Genomic DNA, 23466 nt, shown 5'->3' with positions numbered 1-23466 from the left:
GTGCTTAATGGAGTAGTTTCAAAGGACAGAAAAGGTGGGGGAATGTTTAAACTTAATTCCAAATGTATTGATTTATTACAGTTTCTATCCATAGATTTTCTATTGCTTTTTAAACTCTATCATACAATGAATTATGCTTTTATTTTTTCAGTCACATAACATCACATAGTTTCATTTAATTGTTCTGGACTGGACTATAAGTACCCAAACTTGTTCCCAATAAAGGCCTTGACAAAACCTATTGATTTCAGCAGGGTTGGGCACAGGATGAGTATTTGATGAATAGAAGAATTAAGTTGATGCTAAAATACCTTCCCTTTAGATTCCATTGAGACACACTAAGTAGTTTGCTGCACATCAAGTTTAGTATCTGAGCTGCATTTGAGGAAGCAAGTCTTATCTTCCAGGGGTATGTAGCTCAGGCTAAATGAGAATTATACAAGACAAATCCAACTCTGGTGTAACTTTAGTGAAAATGCACCTATAAGCTGTAAAAATGAAACTAGTTCTTTCACGTGAATTCCATTTTAATCTTAAACAAAACAAAGAAAAATGATCCAATGAGTAAATGAGAGAGAGAGAGAAGAGCCCTGGTCTTTCTGCAGCACACAAGATGCTATAAACTAGAATGTGAGAACACAAGAATTCCCACCAGAAAAACCCATCTTTACCGTAAACATTTAACTGAACCAGAGATCTAAACAAATTACAAGTAACACGGTTCAGTGTGTATCCACACAACAGACTTTCCACCAGCACATCTGTGTTTTAAGCGTCTGCATCTAGCACACTTCCAATGTTTTTTGTGTCAGTACATTCTGGGAAAATCTGAGCAGCTATCCCATAGTGCATCAGCAGAGGATAGAGGTCACACAGACAAAGTGACGTGACTGGCACATGAAGCAATGCACTCTGGGGAGTCCTACTGCATTGAGCTGGAAGGAAGGAGAACTAGCCAAACCATTAACACAAGTCTGGTGAGCAGGGCCGGCCCACAACATTTTGGCACCTGAGGTGGGGAGCTCAAATGACGCTCCCATGTCCCCTCGCTTGGGCCAAAACTTTGAATGGTCACAGTTCTGCCTTCTTCGTGTTCTACTCCTCTCATGGTACTGCAGAGAGAGTTCGTATGCACCAGCAGCAGACACAATTTTCTACACTCTGGGTCCTAGTGGCGCTCTCCCTCCCCCCCCCAGGCTGGCACCTGAGGCAACTGCCTCAGTTCGCCTCATGGTAAGACCAGCCCTGCTGGTGAGGGGGTGCTGTCCACTCTGAACAAAGCACAAAATCTGATGAACCAGCTACAGCAAGAAACTCTCTTCTCACTGATGTTGATCCTCTACATTTTGTCTCCAGTAGTTGCTTCTGTGAGAGGGACAATCAATAAATGCTGATAGTTTGTGACACTGGCATGAATTTACAGAACTGGCTAGGAAAGACTTTGTTTTGTTGTTTCCACCATTAGGTTAAATTGGTTTTGGGAGTGGCAATAATTTTAATCATTTCTGGTTGAGGGATGACAGGGAATTAGGTCTGGAGTCAGGATGACTGAAGGTCTAGTTGGCTGGTGTAGAGGATCAGTATTTCTGTTTTAGTTGAAGTCAACCAAAAGCTTACTGTCAATATATTCACTCTGCTGTTATCATGTTGACTGTCTGCCTCAGTTCCTGCTGCACCAGCCATGAGCTGGCTCATTGCATTACCCATAATCTACTACCTTTCATCAACAAAAATAGGCTTTGAAAGAGCTGGGAGATGCGTGTCTGTGCTCAGCAGTTCTGCCCATTGCTGAAGGACACTACAGAGAAGATGAACAGCTTTATTATTAAAGCTACAAAGCTTTTTTTTTGAGGGGTGGGGGGTGCTAAATTGTTTGGGTGTGCTCAACAAAATGACTTCTAAATATAGTGTTCATTTCGTTTCCAGCACTGAAATCTATTTTCCTTGGTGTCTTGCCAATTACAGCTACTTTCTAGAAGTTACTTAATTTGGGGGCTACTGCTTGCCATAGTCTGTAATATTTGATTTTGAAAGTCTCGTGCGCAGCTGTAACTACTGAGAAGAAGTGTCACGAATCGGTCTAGTACAGGAAAAAAAATCTTTTGACTATTTTCTACAAACCAGACCCAAAGTACTAGGAAGCACCATAGTTGACCAGGACCTTCAAAGACAAATTAATGTGTATTGCATCACCTCTTATGGACTCTTTGGCTTTGTATTAATGGTCAAAAGGATGCATTTTTTTCAGTTGTGCTTGGTCAGTGTAGTCAACTCAGTATGATTAAGAATCCCATTAAGATGCAGGCCAGCACATTTGAAGGTGTGGTAGCTGGCTGTGTTGTAACCAAAGGGACAGTCTCATCTGCACAGCTTTTGGAATCAATGAAACTTGCTCAGATTATAAATCAAAATGGAGTGCCTCTTTGGCAAATGTTAAGAATGTTCCCAGCTGTATTTAAAATCCATTGTGATGGGACAAGGGGACTGGCTTCAGCAACTGAAGCAGATCCAGCCTTCCTTCCCCAAATGCCAGAACAAGTGCTCCCACCTGTCCAATGAACAGGGCAGGGCAACATCCAGGGTTATAAAGCTAAAAGATATGGGGGAATCCAATGACTTAGAGCTGCCTGAGTGAGGGTGAGGAAAGGCAGATGAGAGCTGTGAGAGGCAAGGATGAAGGAAAGAAGAGCAGCAAGAATGGTTTTCTGACTTACATTTTGAAGCTAGAAGGCTAGTGCAGAAGGACTAGAGGGTACACTTCTTGGAGTTACTGGGGACTTGGAAAGGGGAAACTGAGCCAAGAATGCCTTGTACGCTGTGGTCAGTTGAGAAGAATAAGGTAGTTACTCCATTCTAATAACAACAACTGTATAGGATCATGAACAGCACAGGCAAGTCATTGTGTAAAACTTCCTCCCTTAGCTCTGCCTCTGTGCATGCCAGTTCCGGCCTGCCTCATCCTTAAGTGTTCTGGGTTACTAAAGTGTATGGACAAATGGCTACACAGGGGTGTGGCACCATTCCCGAAAAAAAACATTTCTGCATGGAGTCTCAACAGGAGAGTGCTCAGGTGAAGGTGTCAATGCAGGCAGAGTCCTTTGGTGCCTAAGCTGTGACCATCACACCCATTTCCAAATGTGCCTTATTCAGGAGTTGAAGTGAGTCCTCCATGAGTGAGAGGCTAATACAACAACCCACTGTTCCATCTTGGGCCAAGAACTCCATGTCACTACAATCAGTCCTAGCATAGTGCCCCTTTGACTGCAGTTGTGGGTGACATATCAGGAGAAAAGGGGGCACCTCTGTCCTCAGCTGTCAGCCTCATGCAGAAATAACAGTTCACAACTTCTCTCTGAGGTTAGAAATTTTCTTCCTTAGCTTCTGGACGCTCCAGGTGCAATTTTTTCTGTAAGGCCTTAGCTTGTTCTCTGTTTGGCTTGGCAACTGGTATGTTAACTTCATGCTGCAAGCAAATCCAGGTGATGACATAACCTAATTAATTTTCAGTTTTAAAAAATAAAAATTAAAAAGTTCACCTATTTTAATTGTCACCATCGCTAGGCCCTGCAGAGAAGGCTGTAAGCCGTCAATCAAGCATAACCCCTCTGTCTCATATATTAATTACAGCTTTGTGGTAGAGCCATAAACTATTTTGAAATCTAATCCATTACAGTAACACCTAAGTGAATATAAATGTACCAGATTTCAGATACTTTTTCTTTCCATTATTTGCAATTAAAGTCAATGGCCTCTCTCCCTTCTTTGTCTGATGAGTAAAGTCTTGGGTGGATGATTAAATGAGAAGAGATCTGCTAATCACACCCTCCACAGGATAATATTCATTGCCAGTGATTCATAAAGTGGTTTATAAGTAAAAATGCCAAAAGAAAGAAAAGCTTCTTTTTTTTTCTTTTTTTTTAATAAATTGTGGCTTCAGAAACACATAGAGCCCTGTTCTCTGAGTGTCATCCATTTACCTGAGCAGAGCTACACCTATTTACACAACAGAGAATTTGGCCTTCCCATAGCGTAGTATATATTGTCACCTTATGTGACTAGGTGCTATGTACCATATTTCCAATGAACACTTTACAAGACAAATTATTCTTATTGTAATTGAAATTCTTTCCCCAATAATTATTTCCCCTTTCCCCCACTCACACAAACACATATTCTTCCCTGCTATATATATCATACATAATTTCCACTTGATGGGGTTTGGACTCGATAACCTCCTGTGGCCTCTTCCAACCCTATTATTCTATGATTTTACACTCTACACAGAAATATTGCTGAGGTGTTCTCTGCCAGTAGTCTCTTTTGGGGCTTCAAGGAAGGGCTGTCAATGCTATGTATATTGTATCTGCAATTTCAAATGTCTTGCTCATATCTTCAGTTCGGTTGCTTATCAAATTAACAAAGGAATATCAAATTAACATGAGAAAAATGCAAGAATCTGTAAGACACAGTTGATACTAAAACCTTTTAATATACTTCTCTTCTTGGCTCTGTGTTATTATTGATTTTTTTTTAAATCCCTTGCTGTCTGCAGTTGTCAGTGTTTCATATTTCTTCTAGTTTGCTTTCAGTGCTTAGAAGAGTGTCCAAGTTTTCACAAAACAGTCCTTGCAAACAAATTAGGTGTTAAAGTTCATGCTTTTAGAGTGTGTGTGTGTGTGTGTGTGTGTGTGTGTGTGTGTGTGTGGAGGGGAGGAAGTTGTTTTGGGGTTAAGGAAGTGAATTGGGTTCACAGGAAATGAGGACATTCAGGCTGCAGCTACACTATGAGTTTTGCCGCAAGTGCCTATGCAAATGAAGCACAGATTAGCATTTTCTTGTGCTTCATTTGCATACTCTTTCGTTCCATTTTTGTGCTAGGGGTTTTTACGCAAAAACAGGCAGTGTGGCTGTGGCTGTTTTGTGCAAAAAAACCCTTTTTCCTCAAGATCCTTGTTTGCCTGTCTCAAAGGCATAAGGATCTTGCAGGAAAAGGTATTTTTGTGAAAAACATCTATGGCCACACTGCCTGTTTTTGCGCAAAACCCCCTAGTGTAATAACGGCATGAAAGAGTATGCAAATGAAGAGTGAGAAAATGCTAATCCACACTTCATTTGCATAGGCTCTTGCAGCAAAACTGATAGTGTAGCCATAGCCTCAGGATAAAAATTTCACCTGTGGTACCCACTCTCATGGGCTTTTTGTGGGAACTTACAGATATTTGTCCTTCATGCAACCTGATTGTTAGCCTCAAAGAATATTTTGGCCATTGGATCCATGTATTTTGTAGATTCAATTTTTTCCCCTATTCTTTCCTTTCTGAGGGCATGTCTACAGTGCACAGGTTTTCAAAAGGCGAAAAGTCTCTTCTGGAAAAGCAATCGGAAAAATTGTGGAGGGAAATTTGCGTAGCTTTTTCTGAAAAAAGCCTATAATGTAGACCTAGCCTGAGAGAGAGTTGTGTTCTGTTACCTGTTCCAAAAGACAGTATCCCTGTTTTGTATAAAAATTTGCAAATTTCTAATCTGTCATCCTTCCTGTTCATCAAATATATGACTTGGCAGCAGAGATGGTAAGATGCTTTGAGCTGATTTATTTCATCACTTTGCTAGTGACATACACAGCTCTCAGAGAGGTGGTCATGTTAGTCTGTTTTAGCAAAAACAACAAGAAGTCTGGTGGTATTTTGAAGACTAATGTTCATTAGGGCATAAGCTTTCATGAGATACAACTCACTACCACAGATGTTTGAAGAGAAAAGAAAAAAGGGAGGGATACAGAGGTGGAAGTATGACATCAGTGCTAATTAAATCAGAGTGGATGTGGCTCACCTCCAACAATGATTAGAAGGTGAGAGTACCTGAAGGGGAAATTACGTATTGTAATGAGAAAGCCATTCCATATTTCTATTTAAACCGATTTGCCTATGAATTCCAGCCCAGCGGGTTCTCTCTGAAGTCTACTTTTGAAGATTTTTTTTTGACCAAGAATGGCAACTTGCAAGTCAGTAACTGTGTGTCCAGGGAGGTAAAAGTGCTCCCCCACTGGTTTTTGTATGTTTCAATTCATGATGTCTGATTTGTGTCCATTTATTCTTTTGCATAGAGACAGTCCAGTTTGGCCAATGTACATGGCAGAGAGGCATTGCTGGTACATGATGGTCTATACGGTTTTAGTAAATGTGCATGTGAATGAGCCATTGATGGTATAGTGGATGTGGTTAGGTGCTGTGATGGTGTCACCAGGGTAGATGTGTGGACAGAGTTGGCAACGGGGTTTGTTGCAGAGATTGGTTTCTGGGTTGGTGTTTCTGTTGTGGGTTGTGAGTTGATGATGAGCTCTGTGTCTCACTTGAGCAGATTCCTTGTTTTCCCAATGTCTTGCTGAGATTATCTGTAAGAGTGCAGCAGAGGCAGGCATCATGACCTGGATTCTGTTCCATTAAGGCTACTATGTCTTAATTATTTGAGATCAGCAACTGGACAGATACCTGGTGGCCTCAGGATGGGGACATGCAAAGGTGATTGCAAGACTCAGCTATTCAAAGAGACCTCTATTTATTCTAGAAATTCAAATCCTTTTCTTTAGGAACTCCTTGTAAACAGAAACCTCAGCAGCGTCCCACTACAAGTCAGCCTCATCTTTCAGCAGACGCAGCAGCAGCACACACTATGAACACTCCAGGGGTCACTCAGTGAAGGGGCTTACTCACTATGTACTCAGCCTATTCCTAAAGGTCCCATTTCTCTTATTATGTCATTTATATCAGTCTTAACCAAAGCCAGAAGTTTAAAGTGAAGGAGCTTCCTCTGTCTCATCGTTCATCTAGTTCACATACACTATGTCAGCCATAGTTTGGCCTTTAATTCCATTCATATGACCGGAACATTTACACCATAATATGAAAGACGGATATAGAAAGGCAAGGTTACCAGGAACAAAATAATCTTGAAAGCTGGATGGTTCTGGGTGATGCCTTCTGTGGGGAAGTTAACAAATGGACTTTTGTCACTTGCAGGTCTCTGGAAACAGCCCTGTTGCAGTCCTCATTTGGCCCTGTCAGAGAGAGCTGGATTTAATCAGTCTGAATCTTGAAAGTTCCCACCCAGGTTTCTAAATATCACCTGTTTCTTTCCATCTTTGGCAGGTCATGCCTCCCTCCATGCCAGAATTAGCTCTCAGATCGAGATCACATAATGCAGAAAGCAGAAATGTTGTTTAGCTCTGCTCTTCCACTGTGAAGCCATTCCAATGTTACTTATAGAATGGGCTGCACATCGGAGGGTGGAGGGGAAATCTATTTATGATCATCTCATGATACTGGAGACACACGTAATAAAACTAATCCTTTCCTTGAAACAAACTATTTGACACAGTGACTATGTTCTCTTTCAAATAAAATGCAATACATATGACCAACATTTTCTTTCTGATGTTTTCTTCCTCATTTTGAGGAACCCTCTCAGATATGGAAAGGCCATGCATGACTCCAAACAAATTGATCCCAAATGAACTAAGAGTAAGAGTGCATATGGGTCTTCTGTTCAGGGTGGGTGGCTATGCAGAGGCTACCTAGTCAGAATCTGCAACTTCCAGCCCACTGTTTAGAAATCTCCTTGGACCCCTCTGAACACGAGTGTACAGTGAGGTTGTTTGTGGGTGAGCTAGGAAAATGGCAGGGACATCATTACTAGCTACTGCAAAGATCCACTGCCTATAAACCCCACATAGATGTGGACTCAGCAATCCACAACCTATGGAATTGAGCTGGATGGTTCTGGGTGATGCCTTCTGTGGGGAAGTTAACAAATGGACTTTTGTCACTTGCAGGTCTCTGGAAACAGCCCTGTTGCAGTCCTCATTTGGCCCTGTCAGAGAGAGCTGGATTTAATCAGTCTGTGTGAGTGATGGGTCTTTCATTCAATAGGCATGACACTTGTATTTTTAACTGCTCCTCCTTTACTTGCTTTAGTTTGGTGGGATTAATCATCTCTTAAGTGAAGGAGAAACTATTATTGGTTCCTATAACAAAATTTGCTGATATGCATGAAGTTGGGAAGTGGATTTTTATTTGCCTGTGGATGAAATCAATGAAAATCCAAGGTTTGCTTGTTTTCTTGTTCTCTGTATGAAATTCTGCACACATTTCTAACACACGCTATGTATTGAAGTACTTTCATTCTGTAAGCCCAGGAGAAGTATAGGTTATAAGTGTCTTCTTGCAAAATATTTGTTTTAGGCAGCTTCATGTCTTCTACCTTGAATTCCTCACATGAGTTTTCAGAGAGAGCAACATGATTAAAATATTATCTTTAGAAAATGTTGGTCATATGTATTGCATTTTATTTGAAAGAGAACATAGTCCCTGTGCCAAAGAGTTTGTTTCAAGGAAAGGATTCATTTTATTACGTGTGTCAACACCTACACATTAAAGACCGAAGTTTTTAAAAGAGCACCCAACTTGGGACCACATCTTGTGCCTACCAAGTTTGCCCCAATCCTGCTTGCAGTTTCATGTCTATTGAATCTGAATTTTTGCCTGGCTATCTATCGGAGTGTTAGCAGTCGATAAGGAACTACTCAGATTTACACTTGCAATTCATTGCTGCAGGCAAATATTTTGTTGTTACAAATAGTACCAGCAAAACAGAGTCTGGTCTCAGCTCTATGAGAACTTGCTTCAGTTTTTTATATTATCTGTAAATACTACTGCCCCCATATTGAAAGAGCATGTAGTATTAGCTATGTATTTATTCTTTAGTGTTTTTTTCTATTGAATTCTGCATTTTCAGGAACAACTGCTGCTCAGTTACGACTACATAACTTGGACTCCATAACTGTAACTGAGAACAGAATTTGACTCTTCTAACTTTCCATTTATCTTTGAATAACTCACTGTAATTATTATGATCAGCTTGCTAGTAGCAGTAGAACTGTGTCCCCAGGGCAGTCTGGGAACATGCAACTTCTTCTGAAGATTTCTTTATTTGGATGACCAAATTCTCTAAGATCACACTGTGAACAGAGAATTTGGTCACTCATTGAATTAGATGAGAAGCATCAACAAAATGAAAGTGGGACATGTTGTGTACCATACACAGCTTCCCCCCATGCTTTATTAAAATTGGCTTATGAGTATGAATATGAACAATTCAAAAATGCAAAATGGGTCATGTAAAATATCATTTTAAAAGTTGTGATGACTGAATCTGCATATTCTGTATGTGCATGTATTTTTCTCATATGTGACCTTAGAAATATTAAGTGGGACCTATTTTATTAGTTCAGGTATTCTAGTAAAAACCATTAGTGCTACTTTAGGAATGTAATGGCTCTGTGATCAAGACAACAACTTGTGAATGGTTTTATTTTTCCTGTAAGCCCAAACTGTGGTTGGTCCGAGAAAGACATGTGACCATGCCCCTGGTACTGGATAGAGTGGCTAGACACCAAGGGCACATCTACACAGCAGGGCTAAAGCCGAAATAAGCTATGCAACTGGAGCTACATACATTGTATGGCTTAAGTAGAAATAGCTTATTTAAGCTTTTCGTGCTGTCTACCCAGCAAGAAGTCCGAGAGAGCACTCTTCCTCTGACTTCCCTTACTCCTCATAAAATGAGGGTTACAGGAGTCAGAGTAAGAAGTCCTCCAATTATGTCAAAATAATTGCTTGTAGTGTAGACACGGACTATGTTAGTTATTCCGACATAACACTGCTGCATAGACATATCTTCAGTCACATGAAGGATAGCACCATTCAGTCCTCGCTATTCCGAAATAATTCTGGATAACATCGGTTATTCCGAAATAACACTGCTGTAGACATACCCTAAGAGACCATCTCTTGCCACCCAAAATGCTTGCTGGAAAAATATATGACTGAACATGGTGAAGAACTGGGCCCAAGCTAGGAGTCTGCCTAGCTTGTGAAAGAGATGGTTAAAACAACTGTTACGGTAAGAATTTGCTTGTAACAATTTTCTTACTGTATTAAGATTAGCTGGCATGTTTTGTTTTGGCTTAGAAACTTACTTTCACCTGTCTGATTTCACTTTCAATCACATAAATCCTACTTTTTATACTTAATAAAATACTTCCGTTAATTATCAAGCCCTGTGTAAATAGTTATCATTGAGGGAGCAACCAGTATGTATATCTCTCTTCCTTTGCTACAGAGGGCAAACTTATAAGCTTTCTCTGTGTAAAACTTTTATACAGAGTAAGACAGATTTATCTGGGGGTTTGGTCCTTTTTAGGGGCTGTGTTCTTGGGTGCTTTTAGCAGACTTTTAGCTGACTCTTCTCAGAGCTGAGCTGGTTCAGTGTCTGTTGCTCTTCTGGGGGATTGTTACCCAAGTGCTGTGTTTTGGCTGGGGGAGACCAGAGCTTCTGGCCAAGCAAGACAGGATAAAATGCTGCTCCACAAAGGAGTTTGGTAGGCTCAGTGGTGTGACCAGCACATCAAGTGACAACCCCAAAGGGACCCCTGTGACCCAACCCATAACATACAGCTTGTTGACAGGAGTCTGGGGATGACCTGAGCTTAACTAATGCACTACTGAAAGCACATAGATCAGAGCTGGGTCACTCAGACACATAAAAATGACAAGCAAATGCATACAGCATGAATCTGGAAAAGGCAAACAAGAATACCCTTTCAGTAGCTATTGGAGCCTTTCTATAGCTCTGGGTTACTTTAACCGATGGCCCACCCCAAGATGAGGCTTTACACATACTTTAATCTTTGAGAGGTTAGTGCTCAAGATCAACTATAGTATAGGTTATCAAGAGTACAGGGACCTCAAAAGCACAACAGAGACCACATGGTGCTCTTTCTATAATAAGGCTGTATATTATTCAATTAAATGATATGCACACTGCAGTCAGGTAAAGAAGAGAGAGACAGCAATATGAAACTCGTAAGATTTGCATTACTTACACCATACCCTTTGGAAATACTGGCTATGTCAGTCCTCCTCAGCATCATCAGTGGTCACCATCCTGGTATCTTCTCCACCACTTCACAAAGGCTGGAATACAACTTTACTGTATGCCGACTGGAGTTCATACATATTTATAAAGATTTTAGCTACTTTTTCTTATTTGAACTTCCATGCACCACACCTTTAGAGGTGCCTTGTTTATGATAGGCTAACTCATTAGTCATCCTTACACTTATTAAAATTTGTCACTTTATAACCATAGTAGCAAGTAGCTAAGGATGTCACTAACATTTCTCCCCTGCTATCAAGGGTCATCTTGAGGTGTCTACTCAGACATTGTTAAACTAGGCAACTTTCAAAACATCAGCATAACGCAACACAGACACAAGTTCAGCAGATTTATTATTTATTTTCTTATGCTAACTTATTCTAAGGCCTAATTTGGCTAAACTAAATACTTTAGGGTGCATCTACACAGTAGGGCTTAACTCGAAATAAGCTATGCAAATTGAGCTACATTAATTGCATATCTTATTTTGAAGTAGGGAGCATCTACACAGCACTTATTTCGAAATAGAGTACTCTTCCTTGGACTTCCCTTGCTCCTCATACAATGAGGGTTACAGGAGTCAGTGTAAGAAGTCCTCCAGCTTAACAGTATTTTAACACTATTTTGAAATAACTGCCTGTTGTATAGATGCAGATTAAGTTATTTTGGAATAGTGCTAGTTATTTCAAAATAGTGTTGCAGTATAGATATACCCCCCAGAGGCCTGAGGTTTGTAAGCCCCATATTGTACATTACTTCTTATATTTCACCTCTATATCCAAGATATACCTGAGCTTTTAACCTTAGCTACACTATGTATGGGTCCTTCTTCAGCAAAATGCTTAAACATACTTAATTTTAAGCATGTGCTTGAGTCTGTCCCTCTTCAGAAAACACTTCAGCAGATACTTGTATTTGAGCATGTGCTTAAGTCCCATGGACTTCAGTGGAACTTCAGCATGTGCTCAAATATTTGCTGACTTTGGCGTCAAAAGGATGATGATGATTCTCATGGCCGAATGACCTGAGGCTCCATTGTATCATTCTTATTACTGTTATTTGTATAATCGTGGTACCGAGGGAGCCCCATCAAGGCTCAGGGCCCCACTGTATATGGCAACATAGTAGTTCCTGCCCAAAAGATGTTGATCTGTTCTATTTGTGATTCTTGATATGTTTATAACCTTGAATAACAAAGAATGACTGATATGAAAATAATAATCTCCCATTTATATAAAGATTCTTTAGCAAGCTGAATTCTAAGTTTTCTTATAAAAGATAGGTCATGTTCATTCCTAATCCTGGGCCTCGTATGCCTCACCTTGCCCAAAGAGCACCCATTTAGGGTAATTAGAATCTGGCCTGAAGATGAGTAGAGCACGGTTTAGTGTTTGAAAACCAACACGATTTAGGAGCATAAGTCTCACTAAAAAGTGCTTCAAGAAGAAAGTTAGGGTATGTCTATACTATAGCGTTATTTCAAAATATCTTATTTCAAAATAGTTAATTCGAAATAACACGTCTACACACAATATTTTGAAATAGCGTTTTGCTATTTTGAAATAGTACGTCCACACTGAGTGGATGCTGAATCACATTTAAGGCGAGCCGGAACCAGGTCTGGCAGGGCATCAGGTCAGGAGTTACTTTGTGTGGCTGCTGCCTGAGGCTTGTGCTTAAAAGGACCCCTCACCCCAGACAGATGGTTCTCAGGTTTCCCTGCTTGCTTGCCTACCTCAGTGAGGGACAGCAAAGCATTTTGTCTCTGTGTGATATAGTTGCCCTCACTCAGGACACACAGCACTCTGCAACATGGAGCCAGAGCTGCCCCTGAGCACTCTGGTGCTTCTTCTGAACGCATTGCTGTGAGCCTGGCTGTACTTTCTGCAGGCTGCCATCCGGGAGGTCCATCCAGGAGGCTGTCATTATCCAGGAGGACCTGAGGGAGAGATTAGGAGCACTAAGAACCTCCCTGGTCTGCCCCACTGTGGGCTTGTGCCTCATTCCTCCCTCATGTCCTTCCACTTACCTCTCCCTAACCCCCTTCCTGATGTAAAATAAAATACATGTATTTCCATGAACACAAACTGTCTTTATTTAACAAAATGGGTGGAGTGGGGAATGAAACTCTGGTGAGACTGGGGAAAGGAGGCAGGAGAGGGGAGAAGAGAGGGTAGGAAAGGGAAGGGGGAAACCTGGGAGGAGGAGGGAGCTGGAAAGGGGAAGCAAGGGGAAGAAGGGGGAGGGGAAGCTCAGGGCTCAGGGTTGGGGGGGTCTCACCAGACCAACTTGATTTTCATGCGAACCTGCTCCTGGATTTGCATGTGGCCTTTGGTGGCCAGGCTGGCAGGTATCCTGCCATAGATGGCTGTGTTCCTCTGCCTAGTGCAGAGATCATGGACGTTAGGGGCATTCCCCCCAAACCTGAATAAGGTCCATGATCTCCACCCTGGACCAGGAAGGCACCTGCTGGGCCGGACCGGGCCGCACTGTGGAGGGGGTTTGGCCCCATGGCAGGTGCCCATGGGGGTTGGCCACGTTGCAGGAGGAGAGGGGATGGGCAGGGCCATGCCATGGAAGGGGTGTTTGGCCCCGGGGCAGGCTCCCGCGGGGGTTTGGCTCCACCGCGGGAGGGGGGGTTGTCCCCGGGGCAGGCACACGAGGGGTTTCCCTGCCCCGCGGGGGGGTGGGGGAGGAGGGGGAGTTGGGCCCGGAGGAGGCGTGTGCAGGCTTACCTCTAGGGGGCGGGGGCGGGAGAATCCTGGGAATAGGCAGATGCAGGGAACTGTCTGCTGCCACTGGCACCCTGTCCCCACTCCCCAGACCCTACTCCCCTGTCCCCAGTTACAGAACTCTGTCCCCATTCCCTGAACTCTGTCCACACTGGCACCCTGTCCCCTGCTGCAGAACCCTGTCCTCTGCCCTCCCATTACCCTGTTCCCTCTCCCCTGCCCCGAGCCGCAGAACTCTGACCACACAAAATGTATAATTATAAATGCTTCATTTTAGATTTAAATAGCATGAATAAAAAACTGACCATTTATTTCATAACTATAAACACGTGATTTTAATTTTATATATCGCATAATTTAAAAATAAACTGTTCATCAGCGTGTGTAAGTAAGGGTTGGGGATAGCAAGTGATGGACAGGAGGAGACTAGAGAGGGCGGGGCTTCAAGCAAGGGGCTGGGCTGTTCTGAGATTTAAAAAGTGATCTTGGGTGTAAAAAGGTTGGAGACCACTGCCCTAAGATGTACCTAAACAGGTGAAGTAATAAATTAGCCACCTTTATAGGACTGGGCTTCAGTACAGCCACATCATTGATTATGACTCATGTGCTGAGACAATGGAATTTAACTCCAAGCAAAAGTTTATGCACTGAAGATTTATAAGGGAAATTCAGCAGAAAAGCATTATCTCAGGTGCTCTGCTGTTAGAGGTCTCAATATGTTTATTGGAAGCAATAATTGGTGGAAGACAGAGATAATAAAGGGCTATCAAACAATGAGCCAGTGCTGAGGAAGTGAGTCTGGCTATGGTTTGCAGAGAGGATGTCACTCTGAGAGCCAGGATATATTTCAACTTATCTAATTTTATGGCTAGTTTTTTCTTGGTCAGCCTTTTATTCTTTTTTACCACAAGACTGGCTCCTGCAAGCATTTTTTATTCCTAATTCAAATGAAACAGCAGGAGCTTGTTACTAGCCAGAATGTAGTTACCCCAAAATTGGCCAGGACAGTGATACTCACCTAAGTGGTCAGAATTTTAGTTCCTTAGATGGGGCCATTAAACCTACGATAGGAAAAAAGCATGAATGAAAGGGTGCATGGAATAGGATAGCCTGCTCCTTTAAGGGCCAGGCACCAATGGGCCACTCAGCTCTGTTCATTTAGCCCTGCCCTGCTACATCTGTGGTGAGTGTGGGATTTAAGAAGAAGAAAGCCCAGTAGCTAGTCTGGCTGGGGAGAAGATCCCCACCCTGGAGTGCCATCTAGGTAAGGAGAACAGATAGCCTGCTTTGGTTGAGACAAGAAGCTGGGCTCAAGCTAGCAAGTAGCTGAGAGTTGCCAGAGGCTCTTGGTAGGAGGATTGACCTGACCCAGATGATTGGAATGCTGGACCTGGCAGCGAGATAGGGTACTACTGCAGGGAGCCTGCCTTTAGGGAAGGGGGAAATCAGCTTACCTTAAGCCACTCTTGGCATTGTTCCCACAGTGGAAGACCGACAGGAGCAAATGTTTCTGTCAGCTTCCCTTACTCCTCATAATAGCAAGAGTACCCTCTGCTGGCGGGGACACTCTCTGAGTTTGATGAAGCTAGACTCACTAAATTGAACTCCGGAAGATCAATTGAAGCAGAATAGATCTTCCACAGACTGGAGACAAGGTCTAAGAATTTCCAGATGTAGCATCAATTCTGGACTGTGTTAAAAAATATAAATAGCTGTAGAAAGAATACACAATAAATGAGGACTCATCAGCTGACATGTTTGTTTGATTCTGATGTGATAAATTGGTATGAGCCTATTTCATTTACTATTTAATATTAGTGTTGTTTATAATAACCTCTGATTATAGGACAAGAAGCAATGGGCTTAAATTGCAGGAAGGGAAGTTTAGCTTGGACATTAGAAAAAATTTCTTGTCAGAGTGGTTAAGCACTGCAATAAATTGCCTAGGGAATTTGTGGAATCTCCATCATTGGAGACTTTTAAGAGCAGGTTAGATAAATACCTATCAGGGATGATCTAGATGGTGCTTGGTCCTGCCATAAGTAAAGGGGACTAGATTCGATGATTTCTCAAGCTTCCTTCCAGTTCTATGAATCTATGGCTGGAGAACTGATGCCTTTCATTTTTAAAAAAGATACTATCCCTGCCCCCTTTGAATTTATAATCATGTGACAATTTCCTGTGTTCCTGAACAGTGAAGACTCCATTAAACACCAATCTGTCCACAGGAAATTGTTATGTTTTATAAAGAGTTATCTTCCTGATTGTCATTAGATCAAGGCAAAGCTCCATCACAATTATAACTGCTTGTTGTTTAACTTGTGGGGTTTTTCTTCTTGCTTCTTTTACTGTAACCAATGCACCTTCAGCATCACAAACAAAGGGTATGTCTAAACTTCATCCCTTTTTCAATAAAAGGATGTAATTTAGACATATTGAAATTGTAAATGAAACCAGGATTTGAATTTCCCATGCTTCATTTGCATAATGGTGGTCGAAAAAAACCTGCGGTCAAGACGGGGATCTTTCGACAGAAATGCCTCGTTTCAAAAGATCCTGTAACCCTCATTTTTGGGGTTACAGGATCTTTTGAAACAGGGCATTTCTGTCAGAAGATCCTCGTCTCGACCCCGGGGTTTTTTTTCGAAAAGCGGCTTTCTAAAAAAAGCTACAGCTGCCATTATGCAAATAAAGTGCAGGAAATTCAAATCCAGGCTTCATTTATAATTTCAATATGTCTAATTTACATTCCTTTACCAAAAAGGGATATAGTTTAGATATACCCAAAGCCTCAAGAAGAAAAGTGTCTAATAAAAAGGCTGCTTTTTTGTTTTTGGAAGAGCTGATAGCTGTGCGAAATATTGATACTCTGCACACTGCCAAGAAATGACAAGGGATAGGTTAAAATCTGCTAAGCATTTTTTTGTAGGAAATTATCTTAAAACTCTAAGATTGATTTCAAAGAGTTTTGAAATCATAGTACAGTAGCCCTTCTGTCAGCGTGCTATAACTGAGAGTCCTATAATGAAGGTGTAATTACGTTATACTTATTCATATGTTTAACAGCATTAAGACAAGTATAATTATAGCATGTGTTTAACCTCCATTTGAAAAGTGTTTGAAATCTATTTGGTGAATACAGTAACTGGTAGGAAGCTTTTGTTAGTGGTTGGCTTTTTTCTCTTCTCTATGCAACAGGATAAGAACACAAATTCAAAAAACTTTGGAATTTGAAGTTAAGATTGTGAACTTCATTTCAAAAGTAGAATTAAACACAACCGGGTGAGAGGAGAATGGAAATCACAAGCTAAACAATTGTCATCAGACTCAATATCCAGTTCATGCATGCAAATAATTAAATTGCAGCAGCCAAACAACTTTCACTCTGTTTCTAAGGCTATATCTACACTGCAGCACTATTTCAGGATACCGGAAGATTCCTGAAATAGCTATTCTGCGTCTTTTGAGCATATACATTATTTTGAAATATTCTGGTATTCCTGTAACCCTCATTCCATGGGGTTTAAGGGATGTTTCAGAATAGCACTTTATTTCAAAGTTTGGCACTGTGTAGACAGCACCAAATTTCGAAATAAGCTATTTTGAAATTACCTCAAAATAAGCTACGCAATTTGTGTAGTGCAAATTGTGTAGTTTATTTCAAGGTAAGGATGCAGTGTAGACACACCCTAAGATTGTTGCTATTTTAGTGCCCTATCCTAACTTCCACTGAAGTCCCTAGTAATTTTTCCTTTGACTCTACTGGGATTTTAACCAAGCCCTTTCCTACCTCTTAACGTTTTCTGAATAGGGATAATTGAGTGCATATTATTTGTTCTGCAGTGTTAGATTAATGGTTGTGAACAATTCCTGATTTTAATTTAATGGACATTCTTATGACCTTCGGTAAATTATGTTTAATCTGTATTCATAGCATGCTTTGTCTAATGATATTTGCTCAATTAGGTGTATAGTATATGAAATTATTTTGCCCAGTGGGAAAAGATTGCCATTTTGATGTGAAATTTCAATGTGTATTGTTTCATGAAGGTTACTAAAACAATCTCAGATGACATACTAATGGGTAAAGTAGTTTGGATTATATGGCTTGTTTATGAATAAGTCAAAGATATTGAAGGTTTTATGTAGAGATCTGAGAGAAAGTTATTGATCTGTCATGGACAAATAAAGTCTGTTTCCATTTTGTAATTACTGTGAGTGTTTTTACAGCTCAGATTTAAGGTTATTTCTTTGCTGTTCACTGACAGTGTTTCAGCTTAGGGATCTGTGTGTTTAGAAGTACCTTTCTTTTATCATTATGATGTCTAGCTCCTGCTGCTTTTGTGTGAAAAGCTCTGTACTCTGTCTGGCGAAAGCAGGGCATACAATATTATATACTGATTTTGAAATAATTCAACAATTTATTTTGTCCTGCAACCAATCAGACCAGCATTCAAACCCTTAAGGGCATGTCGCCGTGTAGAAGTTATTTAGCCGATTGGCACCTTGATCTGAGCACCCAGGTTAATCTATCTTGGGTGTGAGTAGCAACACTGCAAAACCAACCTCGAGTTACAGTGTCCTTTCTGGTGCTGATTAGTCTCACCATGACATCTGGGGGCAAATTTCATTGTTCTTGATGCAGCAGTAAACTGAATGGTGGTTTCTTTCCCACGTGAAGAACTTGTCTGTGTTTCCAAGCCTCGGGGATTGTGGAAAGGCTCTGGAAGTGAGATCAGGAACAGTCAACATGGATTCACCAAGGACAAGTCACGCCTGACCACCTTCAATCTTCTATGATGAGATAACAGGCTCTGTGGATATGGAAAAAGTGATGGATGTGATATACCTTGACTTTTGCAAAGCTTTTGATACAGCATCCCACAGTATCCTTCCAGCAAGTTGAAGAAGTATGGCCTAGATGTATGGACTATAAGGTGGATAGAAAACTGGCTAAATCCTCTGGCTCAATGGGTAGTGATCAACAACTTAATGTCTAGTTGGCAGCCAGTATCATGTGGAGTGCCCCAGGGGTCAGTCCTGGGGCTAGTTTTGTTCAGCATCCTCATTAATGATCTAGATGATGTATGGATTGCTCCACCAACAACTCTGTGGGGGGGAGTGTGATGGGGCATACCCACCCTGTACTGGTCAGGTTAACTCCTCCCTGAGGGCAAAAGAGGCCACACCCCCGTTAGCTTACTGGGCATGCTCAAGTTTCTCTAATATAAAAGAGAGCAGCTCAGCTCAGTTGGGGCTGGTAGCTAGAGGGAGAGGACATGCTGAGCCAGATCCCTGAAAGCCCCAGCACTTATCCAGAGGTCAGGACGTACCACACAAACTGAGGACAGGACATTTCTTGAGACCTCGTTGGATCTGGTGGAAAGGAGCAGTTCCTAAAATAAAGAGGGACATGGTGAAACAGGCCTGCCAGGAAGCAGCAACAGCAATTGGGGTGAGTGAGCTGCTGGTGAGGAGTCTGCGTGTTGCCGTTTGGATTCCCCGCTCACTCAGGGGCATGAGCAGGCCCCCCCAGAGTGTTGGGGTCTAGATTTGGGTGTGAGTAAGCCACTAGAGTTAGCGTGTTGTGGTCAGGAATTCCCACTGATTCCATGGCGTGAGCAAGCTACTAATAGGGCCCTAGGCCAGAGTCCAGTTGCTTGGGAGGGCCTAGACCTCCTTGCTGGGAGATACCCTAAGAGCAAAGTACGTATGTCTACACTGCATTCCTCTTTCGAGAGAGGAATGCAAATGCAGGTGAGCGAAATTGCAAATGAAAGGCAAATTTGAATTTCCTGTGCTTCATTTGCATAATTGAATCCAGGCGCTATTTCGAAATACCCTATTTCGAAAAAAGAAATGCTATCTAGATGTGGTTATTTCGAATGAAAACCGTTCTTTAGAAATTACCCTTACTCCTTATAAAATGTGGTCTAAGGGTAATTTCGAAAGAAGAGGTTTCTTTTGAAATAACCGTGTTTAGAAAGCGTTTCTTTTTTCGAAATAGGATATTTCGAAATAGCGCCCAGACATGATTATGCAAATGAAGCATGGGAAATTCAAATCTGTGCTTCATTTGCAATTTCGCTCACCTGCATTTTCATTCTGCTCTCGAAAGAGGAATGAAGTGTAAACATACCCTCTGAGGGTATGTCTACACTACCCTCCTAATTCGAACTAGGAGGGTAATATAGGCATACCGCACTTGCAAATGAAGCCCGGGATTTGAATTTCCCGGGCTTCATTTGCATAAGCCGGGCGCCGCCATTTTTAAATCCCGGCTAGTTCGAACCCCGTGCCGCGCGGCTACACGCGGCACGGAGTAGCTAGTTCGGATTAGGCTTCTAATCCAAACTAGCTGTACTCCTTGTGGAATGAGGAGTACAGCTAGTTCGGATTAGGAAGCCTAATCCGAACTAGCTACTCCGTGCCGCGTGTAGCCGCGCGGCACGGGGTTCGAACTAGCCGGGATTTAAAAATGGCGGCGCCCGGCTTATGCAAATGAAGCCCGGGAAATTCAAATCCCGGGCTTCATTTGCAAGTGCGATATGCCTACATTACCCTCCTAATTCGAACTAGCGGGGTAGTGTAGACATACCCTTAGAGAGTTAGTCAGGGTATGTCTACACTAGCTCCCTAGTTCAAACTAGGGAGGCTAATTTAGGCATTCAAAATGGCAAATCAAGCCCGGGATTTAAATATCCCATGCTTGATTTGGATCTTCTCAGCTGGTTGCCATTTTTGAAATTTACAAGTCCGGACTAACTGCACATGTCTATACGCAGCAGGGACCCGGTAGCTCGAAAGAAAGCCCTAGTTCGAACTACCTGTTAAACCTCAATCCTGGGCTTGATTTGCAACTTTGAATGCCTACATTAGCCTCCCTAGTTCAAACTAGGGGGCTAGTGTAGACATACCCTAACAGACTACTAATTTTGGATTATGACGGGACTATTGAATTGAGTTGTCCTGACCCCAGGGGGCAAACTATAGACTTTGACCTGTGGGTCATGGGGAGGAACCTTGGACCGAGCAGCCTGGGAAAAGGGGGTGAGCATTGGACCTCGACCTTTGGGTCACTTTGGGGGAGGCTATTGGATGGGGCCCTCCTATCGATAGGAGTGAGTTGATGAGCTAATTCCCAAGACTACCGGCTGGAGATACCATGAGGGAAAGGCCGCCCCATGACAGGGAGGTAAATAAGATGAGGGGTAGAGATAGGATCCAGAGTAACCTAGACAAATTGTAGGATTGGGACAAAATAAATCTGATGATGATCAATAAGGACAAGTGCAGAGTCCTGCACTTAGGAAGGAAGAATCCCAAGGATTGCTACAGGCTGATCACCAAATGGCAAAGTGGCAGTTCTGCAGAAAAGAACCTGGGGATTATGGTAGATGAAAAGTTGGATATTGGTCAACAATGTGCCCTTGTTGGCAAGAAGGCTGATGGAATATTGGGCTACATTAATAGGAGCATAGCCAGCAGCTTGAGGGAACTGATTATTGCCCTCTATTCGGCACTGGTAAGGCCACATTTGAAGTATTGCATACAGTTGTGGGGTCCCCTTCTATAGAAAGGATGTGGATATATTGGAGAGAGTCCAGCAGAAGGTAATGAAAATGATTGGGGAGGGAGGAGTGCTGGGACACATGACTTCTGAGGGAAGTGGGCTTAGTCTGCAGAAGAGTGAGGGGGTATTTGATAGCAGCCTCCAGCTCTCTGAAGGGGGGTTCGAAAGAGAATGGAGCTAGGCACTAGAGGCAGATGACAGAATGAGGAGCAATGGTCTTAGATTAAAGTATGGGAGGACTAGGTTGGACATTAGTGAAAAAGACTTTACTAGGATGGTGCTGTAGCAGTGGGATGAGTTATGAAGGGAGGTGGTGGAATCTCCATCCTTAAAGATTTTTTAGGCCAGGCTTAACAAAGCTTTGGCTGGGATGATTTAGTTGTGGTTGGTTCTGTATTGAGCAGGGATTGGACTACAGGCAGGGGTTGGTGACCCCCAGCATGCATGCCACAAGCAGCAGGTGAGCCAATTTTTTACTGGCATGTGGGGTGGGAGCTCAACCCCACCCTTCCTCCCGCATGCAGCGAGAGCCTGTGCTGCCACTTGAGCCTTGTGGTTGGTGCACAGCCATAGAACAAGCTCTGGGGGTAGGCGGGGAGGTTGCAGACTGGGCTGAGCATCAGCCAGTGGTCGGTGCTCTTCCCCTTCTCTACCCGTCCAACTCCATTATAGAAGTGATCTGGTGGAAGCAGCAGTGAGCCTATCTAAGAAAGTTAGCTGCTGCTAGTGGTGGTGGTGGTGGGCACATGGGATTCAGCTGGGCAAGCTCCAGTAGTTGGAGCTTGGGCCACGTGCGCTGCTCCTTTTGCAGCGGAGCCGAGGCCGGGGTAGGAGGTTGCTCCTGGGCAGCCGGGACCAGGGCTTGAGCCATGTGGCCACTCCTCAAGTAATGGACCCATGACAGTGGGGCAGAGGCAGCCTGGCAACCCAGCTGGGGACAGGAGCAGCACGTGTATGACTGCATGGGATGAGTGGGGCAAAGAGGGTGGGTGGGTGCTAGCATTGGGGTGAGGTGGAGGCAGGGGACAGTTTATTTGGGACATCTGACTGAACACTCAGAGGCTTGTGTGCTGCTTAAGTATCAGAGTACAAGCCCAAGATCAGAGAACTCAGCAAGACAAAGCAAAGACAAGGTTCACGCTAACCAGTAAGATCTCTGCATCTTTATTTATTTATTAAGGAAGACGCTGTAATTAGGAATATTATTGACTTTAAAAAGTATCACCAGCACTCAGACCCATACATACAGGTGAATAAGTTAAATCTCTGCATACCATTCTGAAAGGTTGCTGACCTCTGTCTTGAGGTGTCTTCCAACCCTAATCTCCTATGATTCTCTGGCTAGTACCATTGTAATAATTTTGCCTCCATCCTCTTTGAGGATGGACAGATTACCAGCATGCCTGAAAGCAGCCCAGTCAAGCAAACTTGATAGGTTTGAATACACCATTAAACTTGGTTGAGAGTTATTCTGTGCAGTGATGGGGATAGGTGGGTTAGAGATGACAACTACCAGTGTAAGAGTCTGAGTTAACTTTGAAATGAAAGTGCCACAACAGTTTTTCTGCCCCACGGACAGTGTTTGGGGGTAGCAGGAGGACCTGGGGTCCCATACCATAGGAGGCATTGTGAAGCTAAGTTGCTCAGGCTGCGGTTTCCACTAAGTGAGCTTGAAGTCCTGGGATACAGGCCCATTCCAATGGGGATTCAGCTTTCTGTCCTGGGCCCTACCAAGTCTAATCCCAGTCATGCTTGCCAGAACCCCTGAAAGTCCAAGAGGCCTGGACTCCTAGGCTGTGTCTAGATTGCAGGGTTTTTTTGAAAAAAGTAGCCTTTTTTCAAAAAAAACTTCACCTGCGTCTAGACTACAGCCATGTTCTTTCGAAATTAAATCGAAAGAACGCGGCTTTTCTTTCGACAGCCATACTCCTCATTTCACGAGGAAGAACGCCTTTTTTCGAAAGTGCTCTTTCGAAAATAGGCGCTATGTAATGCAAACTGTGCTTTTTCGAAAGAGAGCATGCAGACTGCCTGGGTGCTCTCTTTCGAAAAAGCAGCTTGCTTTTTCGAAAGTACTGATTGTAATCTAGATGCTCTTTTTCGAAAGAAGCTTTTTCAAAAGTATCTTTCAAAAAAGCATCTTTCAAAAGAGGCTTGCAGTCTAGACAC

General features: G+C 42.6%; 1 protein-coding gene across 2 annotated transcripts in view; it reads left to right on the top strand.

The window, feature by feature from the left end:
* DLK1 (delta like non-canonical Notch ligand 1) overlaps positions 1–23466 on the top strand; it is a 143730-nt gene that overhangs the window by 78522 nt on the left and 41742 nt on the right. Inside the window, exon 1 of one of the 2 annotated variants that reach the window (XM_075926561.2) lies at positions 7793–7898. The exons of the other annotated variant lie outside the window; for it this stretch is intronic. Coding sequence (XP_075782676.2) covers positions 7808–7898 — 91 coding nt within the window. The 5' untranslated portion in view covers positions 7793–7807. Of the gene's footprint in view, positions 1–7792; positions 7899–23466 lie in introns of those variants that run through there. 2 annotated transcript variants of the gene reach the window in all.

This window comes from Pelodiscus sinensis, chromosome 5 (assembly GCF_052426305.1).
Source record: "Pelodiscus sinensis isolate ZL-2025 chromosome 5, ASM5242630v1, whole genome shotgun sequence".
Classification (NCBI taxonomy): Eukaryota; Metazoa; Chordata; order Testudines; family Trionychidae; genus Pelodiscus; species Pelodiscus sinensis.
The sequence above is the reverse complement of the archived record's forward strand: the minus strand, read 5'-3'. Positions and strand labels throughout refer to the sequence as shown.